At 43.4% G+C, this 12,410-nt stretch overlaps 1 protein-coding gene across 6 annotated transcripts in view; it reads right to left on the bottom strand.

Annotated features, from left to right (window-relative positions):
• Positions 1–956: 956 nt before the first annotated feature.
• Positions 957–12,410, bottom strand: part of PRUNE2 (prune homolog 2 with BCH domain) — a 274,101-nt gene continuing 262,647 nt past the window's right edge. For 2 of the 6 annotated variants that reach the window (XM_058695656.1, XM_058695661.1), the window contains exons 17-19: positions 11,326–11,364; positions 6,846–6,893; positions 957–2,781 (exon numbers count right to left, since the gene is read on the bottom strand). In XM_058695656.1, the coding sequence (XP_058551639.1) occupies positions 2,751–2,781; positions 6,846–6,893; positions 11,326–11,364 (118 nt within the window). In that variant the 3' untranslated portion in view covers positions 957–2,750. Of the gene's footprint in view, positions 2,782–6,845; positions 6,894–11,325; positions 11,365–11,885; positions 11,922–12,410 lie in introns of all 6 variants that reach the window. The other 4 variants (XM_058695657.1, XM_058695659.1, XM_058695658.1 and 1 more) reach the window with 4 other exon arrangements.

Raw genomic sequence — 12,410 nt, 5'->3', positions numbered from 1 at the left:
GTCATGAAACAAACTTTCTCACTCCTTGACAGAAACTTCAGTGCAGATTTATGTTCTCTTTCTTAATCAAGGAACTAAGCAAAGAGTAGTGCCACTTGGGGAGAACAATACTTTTGCCCTGGGACCCTTTGGTTCCCTAAACTACAAAGTGACAGGAAAAGTGTAAAACAGTTCCCAGAAGTCAGAACCAAAGCAAGAACACTTAGAATGCAAGGGCTAGATAGCTACTGATGTGAATGTTTACATCTGTCTACCTATCTGCTTAGGGATGATGGTTTTTTTTTTTTCAGGATTCTTCTAGAATTCTATTTACTTGGATTGAATTTACATAGTGGCTTTTCTCTAGCACGTGCAATTAAATGGTCTTAAGATAATAAACTAGCAGATGCCTATCAGAATGGCTGTGCAGCCCATAGATGAGCCCAAACAAAATCAGTGACTGCGGATGATGGTCATAATCTCCAGGGAGGAAGATGACACCTCAGACAGAACACCACCTGAGTAGTTTTCCGTGAACGGGCCAGACAAGCTCAAGGGAAACGTGACTGGTGAAATTCTTGCTGTGTGTGGTTGGCTCTATCCTCAGGCTTGCACCACTAAACACAACACTGATTTCTTCATTCCTTCCTGCGGCTGGGGCGGGGGGGGGGGGGGGGGGGGGGTACCACGTAATTCGTCTTCCAAAACGGGACCACAGCTGAGCAAAAGGGAGCATTGTTAATAACTGTGCCAGAGCCACAGTGGTCAATGGGTGAACCAACCGAATATTAGGTCACCGGTCTTATGTCAACACTAAGCTCTGGGAGAGGCATAATTTGGGCTTCCAAAAGTGGAGCTGGCCTCAGAGACAGGGCATGTTCTAGGGTTTTTCTATTGGACAGGACAGAGGTTAGGAGGGAGGTGACCCAAGAGAACACAGTTGGACAAGACGCTCAGCTGAGAGGGACACAGAGGGGGGGAACTCAGTGAACTATGGCTCATGGAGGAAAGAGAGCTGACCCGTGTGTATGAGAACATGTCTGGAAGGTGGGTGGGAGATGTCACGAAGCGAAGGAGGTTGGCAAAATTCGGTCACCTGTACAAAGATGTCTACCTCCAAGTGTTTCAAAGCTCATGAGATCCAGGGCTCAGGGCACCCCAGACAGCTCTCCTGGATGCGGTTGTCACCCTAAGTCTATGGTGGAACCCCGCTCTCCACCCCATTCTTAGTGTTGACGGGTGATACCAGAGAATAACAATGGTTCCCAGAGTAAGGGCAGGACCTTGGCAACACCTGTAAATAGCCCAAAGCCTTCTCAGCGGGCTTCACTTTGAGTCACGTAAACATACCGTGAGCCATGCTTTTGTGGCCGGGGCTCCCCGTCTTTTTTCAGCAGGCCATTTATTTTACGGACTCCGGAGGCCAACATTTTCTTTTTAAAGAATAAATTAGTTTGCAGGCTTATTTACACCTTCTGCCGAAGAAACTCATATCCAAATCCAAATGCGGGGGAGGGGGGCGGTGAAGAATAGGTGTGCGGGAGCAGGCACGGCCCAGTCAACTTGTTCCACAAACACAGTAAATATTTTAGGCTTTGTAGGCCACGTGGTCTGTGAACAACTGTTCAACTCTGCTGCTGTAGTGCAAAAGCAGCCACAGAGAGTCTGTAAACAAATTTGTGTGGCCATGTTTCAGTAAGACATTTATGGGTACTGAAATGTGCATGATTTTTCAGGTGTCACGAAATATTTAAAACAACAACAACTTTTTTTTTTCCAGCCCAAATGGGAAAGCCATCCTTCCCAGGAAGGCCACGTGAAAACAGGCGGCATGCTAAGTCTGGCCACAGCTTTGCCAACCCTCCCGCTGGAGGCCCACGGATTCGAGGCCACGTGTGGCCTTTGAAAGGGCATGCGAAGACTCCACAGAGAAATTTTGCAAATGATAGTACACGGTCATATTCAATTTAAATGAAATGCGATTAAAGGGAGGTGACTGAAGTGACCAGATTAAAGTGACTTAAAGCAGACAACTTTTTGAGAGAGACATTTAGATAGCTGAGCGTGGCCGGGTAATGAATTTCCAACATTCATTGGAGGAATAACGATTTTTAAAGAGACCACTCACAGACAACATGATACCCAATTTGAGAACCAAAAATAAAACTGAGGTGAATGAGAAAGTCTGGCTTCCCTTTGAGACCTAAGAGAGGATTCACGTGGACAAGAACCAAGCGGGCACATGGCCGATGACAGCCTTCCACCGGGGTCTGCTTTCCAACTGTGCCCAGCAAGCTTAGGGTTTGAAAAGCAGAGCTACAGGAAGGTAAGTTGCCTAGGGAGGGTCGAGCCCCCTGTGTTTTAAACCTGAAATGGTCACCAAGGAGAAATCCCGCTAATCTATGGCCAACAAATCCACTCGCGACGAACAGTGGACCGAGGGTATCTCACTGGTCAACACCAGTCTAAGAGAGGAGATATCACGGCACCAAGGGGTAACCAAATATGGAGACGGAAGGTCCTATTTTCTTGCTAAGGTTCAACCGAAGTCTTCGAGGCACGTAATTGGCAAAATAGGAAAACGACACGCAATTTCATAAAACACGTGAAGAGTAAACAAGATCCCTTACTGTGTTTCCCCTTAGAAATTTAGAACGGCACCAGGTAGTGCAAAGTGGAAAAAAAAAGTACCATCCGCCCTGTCTCTTCCAGGTGGGTATGTTTCAGCCGAATCAGGAAGCAGAACATCCTTTTCTTCCAGCCGGGCGGGACTAGGGCTTTCCTTTCAGCTTCAGGTCAATACTTAGAAAAAAAAGGAAGAACACAATGAGAAACACGAGAAATTGAATAGGAAGCATTTCGTGATCGCTGGGAGTGGCGTGCGCTTCGCTTTTTTTTTTTTTTTTTTTCCTCCTCCAGGGACTTACTGAAAAGAGCTCATGCGAGTTTCTTATGCTAGAAAAAAACCCAGTAAAAGCCAACCCTCCCTCATGACCAAGGCTTTCTCTAAAATGTGGAATTTTTATTTATTTTTACGAAACTGTTTCTGGAAGCATTTTACGCCTCTCAAAATGACCTAGGGAGGCAAAAGACGGGTGTGAGGGCTCTTTGCTGAAGTAGATTGAGGAACCCTGTTGCATTTTGGGAAGGTGGGGGCCACCTGTTTCTAGTCAATGACCTTTCCTTGTGGGGCGAATACATGATCTGCCTGAAATCAGTAATCTGATAAATGCCACATACAAGGCGACAATGAAATAGAAAAACTACCCCCCTCTCCCAAAGGAACCCACAAGAGTTGCGAGAGTCCAAGAATTTGCATGACAGGGGTCAGTCCACCTGAACGCGATGGATTCTTATAACCTAAGACAAGGTTGTTCTTAAGGTCTAGTGGGTTCCCAAAACTACCTAGAAAATAATTCCCAAACCTCCCCGCGCCACTGGTTTCTCTCTTCTGCCTCTTAGTGAACCTAGCACAACTTTCTGACACCCATCTGACCAGAGAGTTCCGGTCTGTTTGTTCAAAAGAAGAATTTCAGCCAGGAACAAATGAAAACACTGTTTGAAAAAGGCCATTTGGGAGGCATCTGTGGATTTCAATGAGACCTGCCCTCCCGGCCCCACCCTCCGCACACTGCACAGGGACTGTGGTTTGCTTGTGGGATGTGCAGCAGCTGGGGGTGGGTGGGGGATCCTTCGAGCAGCTTTGCAAATAAAGCCATTGGTAACCTGTGTGCCTGCCCATCGAGTTTACAGGAGTAAAGAAAGTTTCCTTTCACATTCCCTCAATTCTGCCACTTATTAGCTTGGGGCTTTGGGCCAGTCACCTGCCTTGCCTAACTTTCCATTTCTGTATCTGTGAAATAGAGCAATCCTGTCTCTCTCTCGAGGCTTGTTAAGGATTAAGTCTCAAGTGTTTTCAGTTGTGAGTACCTCAGGATCTTTTTTAAATGAACCCTGATAAAAATCTGAAAAAACGAACAAACAAAACCCCTTACACCAGGATGCCCGTTCTGAAGCACCTCATTTTTCATACTTTTTTAAAGATTTATTTTTATTAATTTTTTTTTTAATATTTCGAGAGACAGAGGGTGATCCAGGGAGGGGCAGAGACAGAGAGAGGGAGACACAGAATCCAAGTAGGTTCCAGGCTCTGAGCTGTCAGCACAGAGCCCGACGCGAGCTCGAACCCACGAACCGTGAGCTCATGACCTGAGCCAAAGTCGGACGCTTAACTGAGCCACCCAGGCACCCCGAAAGATTTTATTTTTAAGTAATCTCTACACCCAACGTGGGGCTTGAACTCATGACCCTGAGATCGAGAGTTGCACTCTTCACCAACTGAACCAGCCAGGCACCCCCATACTGACTTTTTGGTAAACTTTCTAGGGCTTCATTTTTCCCTTCAGCTTTTGGTAAACAAAAAGCTGAAACATGGAAACCTATTTATGTGGTTTATTGAAGAAGAGATAGTCAAAAGTGGATGATTCTTAAATAAATACAGGAAACCCCACTGAAGTTTAATTTTTGAGACAACAGTTATCTTGTGGGGACAGTAAAGTGACCAACAGTGGTACTAATTAAAGTCTCCCCTAGTAAGTACCACCTCCCCTGGATCAGATACACTATTTATTTATGTAAAAATATTTTAAAAGCATATGCAAGTCTTAGGACATGAATGAACAAATAAAGTCCAAACTTGGAAGTGAAGGAGACAAGCACCTGGGGATACTTTTGAAAACAGTATGCTTTTTCGGGGAAAAAAGAAAACAAACAAACAACTTACTTTTAATCAGAACTGAAATACAAAAGGATTATTCCTGATCTTTGGGCAGATGGGCTTGGTTTTTCTCTAACCAGCTTTCCAGCGAGAAACCTTCTGATAATTTTACCCTAGGCCATTTCGGCTTCTCACATATGTTACATGAGTTTCCTTACAAAGTATCTGAGAATATTGTTTAGTGATGAATAAACTCTTGTGTTTTATATAGGAAGAGGGGGACGGGGGGGGCATAACTTTCCTTTCTTTCTCTAAGGAAAAGGAGAGGGGCACATTTCATTTCATTCTTGGCTTGACTGAGCTCCTTGAAAACACCCTTTGCTCCTTCTTCAGGTTCTCCATTCGATACTAGCTACAGAAGGTGTAAAATGCTTCCAGGCAGGAGCCAGAAAAAAGGCAAATAAAGCCCCTTATTCTGATACTAACGAAAGCCAGAAAGCCAGGGCTAGAAGTCAGCCTAAGAACTCCTTGGCCACTCTGGGCCCTCGGCTTGGATCTCATCCTTTGCGCTGAGATCACGTGCCTGGGAAAGGCCGGGCTGAAGAAGACAGAAGCGTGGAGAAGAGTATGTTCTAAGGGAAGGAACGTGAACCTTGGTAGCAGCCTCCTCCCCCACGCCCAGCCCTGGAATGAACGCAAACAAGGGGCAGTGCCCTCTTGTTTGCCCTCTCCCCAACCCAATCAGCCCCTCCGAACAAACAAGGAGCCCAACAGGACAGGCAAAGGAGTGGGTAAGCCCTCAGATGTGGCAGCCATAGGCCAGTGAGTGACAGTCACGGCGCTGTTTTGCAGAGGGAAAATTTGCGCAAAGAATGGAAGTGGCTTCAGGGACTCCTCTTTGCCCTGCAGAATTTTTGCTCGGCAATGTGCTTGAAGCAACTGTCTTCATCTCAAAGAGGCGGGGCACGCGTCACCTCCTGAAAAATAGCTGTGTGAATTCAAAGGTCTCCTTACAACGTTTGTTCTTTCCTGCTTGGCGGGGACCTTCTCTCTGGGGGTTTTGTCCACCAACTTTAAACTACAAGGTCAACGTGGCGGCTACACAGCTGTGGCATTATGGTTTTCCATCCTGGCTTTGGACCTTGAGGGAAAGGAGGTCCAAAGAGAACAAAACGTGACAATAGCGGAGACATGCAAATTCGATCTCTTGCCCCTCCTGGGTTCCTAGGAAGGGCAGTGTTAAATTCGCCACAGCTCAGATCAGATGAGGAGCCCTTAACAGGATCGCCGGGTTCCCTCTGAGAGCACGTTGGCGGCCACACTTCATTCCCTGAAACGGACTTGGCCAGTAGTCAACTCCGTTCTCTGAAGCACCTAAGTGTGTCCTTTTCTGGTCTAACCAAAGTTAGATCAGGGGCTGCACACCCATTCCAGAATTACGACCATCTCTGATTTCAGAGCCACTGGGTCTGCATGCAGAATCAAAGCCCAGCCCTGGGACATTTTTACCGCTATAAAACATTGGACCGGTCAGACAATCTCTCTATGCCACTCTTTCCTACTTGCAACATGTACCTCGTGGGATTATTCTGAGGATAAAACTCAGATAATGTGTACGAGGCTTTTCCCATAGAACCTGGCACATGGTGAGCCCTCACTAGGTGTGTGATTTCTATTTGTCACAGGATGAGGTCAGATGGACTAGATCATTCCTAAAGTCCCATCCAGACTCGGTTGCCTCTTGGAATTTTCAAAACAAGGACACTTTTCTCCCCCATCCACTAAGATACGAAGTTCAAATGGAAGTCCCAACTTTCACTAATGAAAATAGATGAAGTAACTTAGAAAGCAGAGTTGCCCAAACGCTCTTAACATCTGGCTCTAATATTCATTTTTCTGCTCGTTTTTGGATTGGAAAACAGAATGCCAAATAGACTTCAGCTGTCCTTAAGGAATGTAATAGTGATCATGAAAGAGTGCGAAGCCGGCACACTTCTCTTTAAGTTTCTGATTTGAGAAACAGAGAACATGAAAGCTGAACATCTAAACAGAGTTTACCCAGTCCTTGATGCATTTTTTTTTTCTTTCAGAGCCCAGCCATACAATACTACAAGTAACCACATAGCTGTTATTGATGGTGAGTTCTTACTCCTTCTCCATAGAAGACATTTCTGGATCATTGTAAAGGCAGCTAGTTCTGAGTGCAAGGGAAAAAAAAAAAAAAAAAAAGGAAGCAAGTAAACATTTTCTCCACTGTTACCACTTTGTAGGCACAACACTCTCGGGTATTTTAAACTGTGTGATGTGGGTCTCACTGCCAATGGCGAAGAAACCTACACCTGATTCTTTTACCACGGGTTTTGAAACTTACTAATTGCCCATGATTGAGAAACATAAAAGGGAGATGGAAAATTCCAAACAACTCTAGGGGTCTCTTCTGTTCTTATTTCCTGACTTTTCAATCTATCTTATTCGGAGATCATGATATTGCAAATTTTTATTTGTAACCCAAATAATATACTTTATACACAATGGACAGTCCCTCTCAAGCAGCCCCATGTTTATGTGCACATGAACACAGTTAACTTTCAGTTTGTACAAGAATGAGGATTTTCTGAGACACTAAGGCAAAAAAAAATGCCAATGTCAGCTTTCTTTGTTACAGAAAAATACTGAGACACTTACACAATACAGCTGAGCTGCGTTCTGGTATTATAAGCGAATCCTAAGATTAACCTGCACTGAATGTGTCCAGAAAGAAAAAAAACGTAGCCATATGAGATAACGAAATAATAGTTTTGTTACAATGTATGAATGTGTTCATGCTTTTGGTGTAATATTAGCCGCTTTTCATATTCCATATTGGCAGAATTCCTGTTAGCAAATTTCAAATGTACTTTATATTAATTTTGATCAATTTCAACTTGTACTTTCTCTCCTCTTATATTTTATTATCGGCGAAGACTATTTAAAGAGATTCTACAATCTTTTTCAACTTTTTTTTTTTTTTTTGAGAGACAGAGAGAGCCAGGGCCTGAGCGGGGGAGGGACAGAGAGAGAGGGAAACACAGAATCCGAAGGAGGCTCCAGGCTCTGTCAGCGCAGAGTCCAACGTGGGGCTTGAACCCACGAAACCGTGAGATCATGACCTGAGCTTAACCGACTTTAGCCACCCAGGCGCCCCATAGAGATTCTACAATCTTTTTAAATGAGAGTTCCTTTTGTAAATGTGAATAATTTCACAAGCTAATGTATCTGCTCGAACACGAGAGGTTCAGTTCCCAACGGCAGGCATTTTGTTGGGATGGTAGAAAGCGATCTCCCTGGGAAGGGCAGAGGGCTTCTTCCCTCCACCGATCTCACTGGCGGTCAGGTATTTTCACAGAGGATTTTGGCAACTTGAGTGAACAAGGGCCGTCAGGCAGGGGTTGACAGCGTGCCAGAAAGACCTAGCAAAGCTGGGGCGGAGTCAAGAAAAGGTGTCCTTCCGAATCTAGCTTTTCTGTTTTTTTTTTTTTTTTTTTTTTAATGTTGCGTGATCCTTCCCGCGAAAACAGCAATTTGCAATCCATTTAATATTGTCCCTCCAAAGGCAGTGGACGGATTCTTTAAAATAAGAATGGCTCTCTCTATACAATTAGTCCTTTGACAATATTTTCTGTCCTGTATAGATGCCAAGTTTTAAGGAAAACAGAAGACAGGCTGAAGAAAGTCAACGAAGAGGCCGTGTGTGTGGGGGGAGAAGGTGAACATTTGAAAAGAAAGCAAAGCAACAGATAGGTTCTGTTCCATGACAAAGTATATGTTTGCTTTGGTTAGAACCAGCCTGAAGCTTTCTAATAAAGGTCACGTGGAAAGTCAGCGTGTGTCTGTTAATAGAAAGAACCTGGGTTATCTGGCTTCTAGAACTAAACCACAGATCTGCAGTGACCAAGTTTTCTGGGCCCCAAATCCTCATATACCGTCTGTCCAAGGATTTGGGAGTCACTCCAGAGGCTGAAAGATAGTTAAGGAGATGTAGTTAGCGGGCTAAAATGGTAGGATTCAGAGGCATTTCAATCCTCTGTGGGGCCGACAGTGAAATTCTTATTACTTTTTCAAATGTGCCAATATCTTTCAATTCCTCACACGTGTAATGTCACCATCAAAAGAAGGAGGATCAGTTGGAGGGGAATTCAGACAGGCAGATTACCCACGGAATCCAAAGCAAGAGCATAGACTCCTAAGACAAATCTAGTTATTTCTACTCAGGTATTTATTTTAAAGTGGTGATTCTCAGAGCACGGTCCTGAGCCAGGCAACATCGGCATTACTGGAACATGTTAGAATTCCGGATTCTCAGGCCTGCTGAATCAAACTCTGGGGTGGGTCCCAGGATACCGTGTTTGAACCAGTGCACCTGGTGATTCTGATGCACAGAAAAGCCTGAGAATCACTGCTCTACAGGGATGAACTTAATCTTGGGCACATTTGTCAGCTTATGCAGCAGAAATGTCCTGAGCATCTATTCTGTATTAGATATGCTGGGTGCTTCCTTTAGCAAGGAGATCAAGACATCTCAGGACCACCTGAGGCTAGTTAGATACCGAGGGAGACAGTCTGTGGGCGTAGGGAAGAGAAGCAATGATCAGAGAGAGAAAAAAAAAAAAGGAGAAAGCCACACAATAAACCTCAAATGATAACTGTTTCATTATGGTAGCTTAAACAGGAAGGGTAGAAATATGGATGGGGGTGGAGTGGGAAATTCTATGGAAAAAGGCAAGGTTTTAAGGGAGATAATGCAAGAATATGGCAATATGACTCTATAATGGGTTTGGCTGGAAAGTTACTGATTTCCCTCCCCTCAATCTTTTGTCTTGAAAACACCTCTTTAATTTCATAAGGATATTATCATTCAAAAAAAAAAAAAAAAGAATCTGAAACAGAAATTCATTGCTCTTTCTGTCTCCGGGGAATCTCATGACACAATGTAAGCTGAATACAGATAAAAGCTAACAGGGCACTTCACGCCAACATCTGGTTCCTCGGTTCCTAACCTCTTCCTTTCCCAACTTCGGGTTTGTAACAGTTGAGTTAGAGACTGAAACGATTCCGTTAGAGTAGAAATGTAAAGACTTTTGAGTACTGTTAGTCTACATGGGTGTCCATTATCTTGAAAGAAAACCAACGCAGCATAGGAATCTTATAACACTAAACTATGCTGACATTTCTAAGGCAAAAATCTTTCCTCAAATTTTAATTAATCTTTTTTTTTTTTTTAAAGTAAGTTCTATGCCCAATGTGGGGCTTGAACTCATGACCCTGAAATGAGGAGTTTGCATGCTCTTCCGACAGAGCCAGCCGGGTGCCCCTCATCCTCGAATTTTTACCCCAAAGATCCACACTGTGGGCAAATAATTCTACATAGCACCTGCAATAAAAATGTGCTGTAGGAAAAAAAAAAAAATAGCTCAATGGATTGTTCTCATGAGGAATTGGCATTTACGTCTATACAGGAAAGAAAAAAACAAAACCAAAACGTATTTATTCAGAATTTGTAGCTGTTTGGACACTGCCCAGGCTTCTGCTTTTGCATTATCTGTTAAGATGAGAACTAGTTATAAATATTAATGGTGTAGGCAATATTTGACATGGAAAAGCTTTAATATAGTAAACATTCCAAATAGTACTTGTCTGCCATTTGACATGAAGTGTCAGAAAAATTTTTTTGAACTTGGAAATAAAAGGAAATTACTGGGATGTCCTTTGAAAGCAATGCTGAGTTGACTTTCTGTTGATGAGCTATTTTACAACTCTTTGGGGGACAGAGATGCTAGTAATTTCAATCCAGTGGAAAAGATAATCCTAATTGACAGTTTATTGCCCTGTTGGATGTTGATCCATTTTGCATCTAAACCAATAATCTTATCCTAACATTCCTTTATAGATCACCTACAGAAATCTAGTGTTGCAAGCGTCCTTTGAACTGGTTTTTACACTTTACTGGGTCTGTCATTAAATAATTAGTTGAGTAAAATCATTGGCACGTATCATTTCATATTTGTATTCAAGTTAAGATTTTGCCTTTTCAAAAGGTATGCTTTAACAATAGTGAGTAATGATCCTTTTTCTATTCATCCAAATAGCTCTGAAGCTATTTAGTTGAGCAGTATTTCCAAGTCGCTAAATAAGGGGCTTAAAAAACTTGGAAAGTCACAAAATTGGTTCCATAGTCCAAATTTCGACTTGTCATCGTTTCTCTCTATTAGGATGAATTAATGAGCTTTTGTGGCCTCACACTATCTAACAACGATCTGGATATATTATATGTGATGGTGCCTGTGATGTGTTCCTTTGCTGTGGTGCCTAAAATTACATGTACATTAAAAAAACAAAAAAACCCCACCACCACCACCAAAAAAAAACACCAGTAACAAATGCGTTCCCTAAGGTAACCAAGATCACAGGGGAAAATAGATTGTAGTACAACTACCAGACATTGCATCTAATGTGGGACAAAGGGGACCCTTTAAAGTGCAGCATTATCATCAGGATGCAAAAAGAAAACGCCAGGCATGCGGCTTCTCCCGATTCATTCCTGAAACGCAAGCCAACATCACGCCAGCTGCTGAACGAAAACCAAGTCTTACTTAGCTGCTTCTGATGCTTCCCTCAGTTCTTCATCCAGTCTGCATGAGCAAAAATTATCGGTGTGGAAAAGAAACAGAAAAGAAGCAAGCACAGCGTGAGTCACTCAGCAAAGCAGAGCCAAACATAAGTGGAGCACATGTGCCTTTAAAAACCATCCTTTGGAGCACTGAGACACGCTCCTTCGATTAGATATGGTGCCATTTCCTCCCATTCGGTGTTTCTGCATGTTTACTTTGCAAATTCCTTCATAAAGGTAGGTAGATACACAAGTTGCAAGGAGAGCAGAAACATGCTGGCGGAGTAAAGCTGAAAACGTCCACACCGGTCTGTTGCGTATAGTTAGAGACAGCTTGCAGCCTGGGCCAGCTCAAGGCTGAATCTGGTTTAGTGGGTTTCAGTTGCAAATCAGGCTGACCTCAACAGCTTTACACACAAGACAAAGACCAGGAATGGTATGCAACAAGGGACGGATAGCATGTTGAGGTCACCCACGAGTCTAAGACACAGGTGCGCACACACACAGCGGGTCCAGCGTGAATTGTAGATCAGGAGATTTTACCTCACACTTCTCTTATAAGATCTCTCTTCATCGTACCTTACGGGATAAAAATGAACGCAATGAGCAAGATGAGCCAACAGACGGAGAAAATGACAGGTACATGTTTTAAAGAACAGACAGAACGTGAGAGAAAAAGCCTGCCCCCTAAAAGAATCAAATTGCCTTTTTTGGAGAAAAACGTATTTTCATGGGATATAATCGAGGAGGTAGAATTCATAATTAGCTTCAGCCAGTCCTCATTATTTGCAGGTTCTTTGCATTGTTTGCAAATTTGCCTGCTGCTTGCATTTTGTTTCTGACCCCCCACATCAATAGCTGTGGCGCCTTTATGGTGACTCACTACTTTTATTAGTGGCAAAAAATTTGAGCCACCTGATGTGCACATTCCCAGTCGAGGCCCAACAAAACAAGGCTCTGCCTTCTCGTTTTAGCTCAGTCTCAGGCTGCCAACAGGTGCTGTCTATTTAGTGCCAGGTTTTCCCTGTTCTTGTGCTTTTAATTGGTAATTTCGCCATTTAAAATGCC

Source organism: Neofelis nebulosa, chromosome 12 (genome assembly GCF_028018385.1).
Source record: "Neofelis nebulosa isolate mNeoNeb1 chromosome 12, mNeoNeb1.pri, whole genome shotgun sequence".
Taxonomy (NCBI): Eukaryota; Metazoa; Chordata; class Mammalia; order Carnivora; family Felidae; genus Neofelis; species Neofelis nebulosa.
Note: the sequence above shows the minus strand (reverse complement) of the source record. Positions and strands in the feature narration are given on the sequence as shown.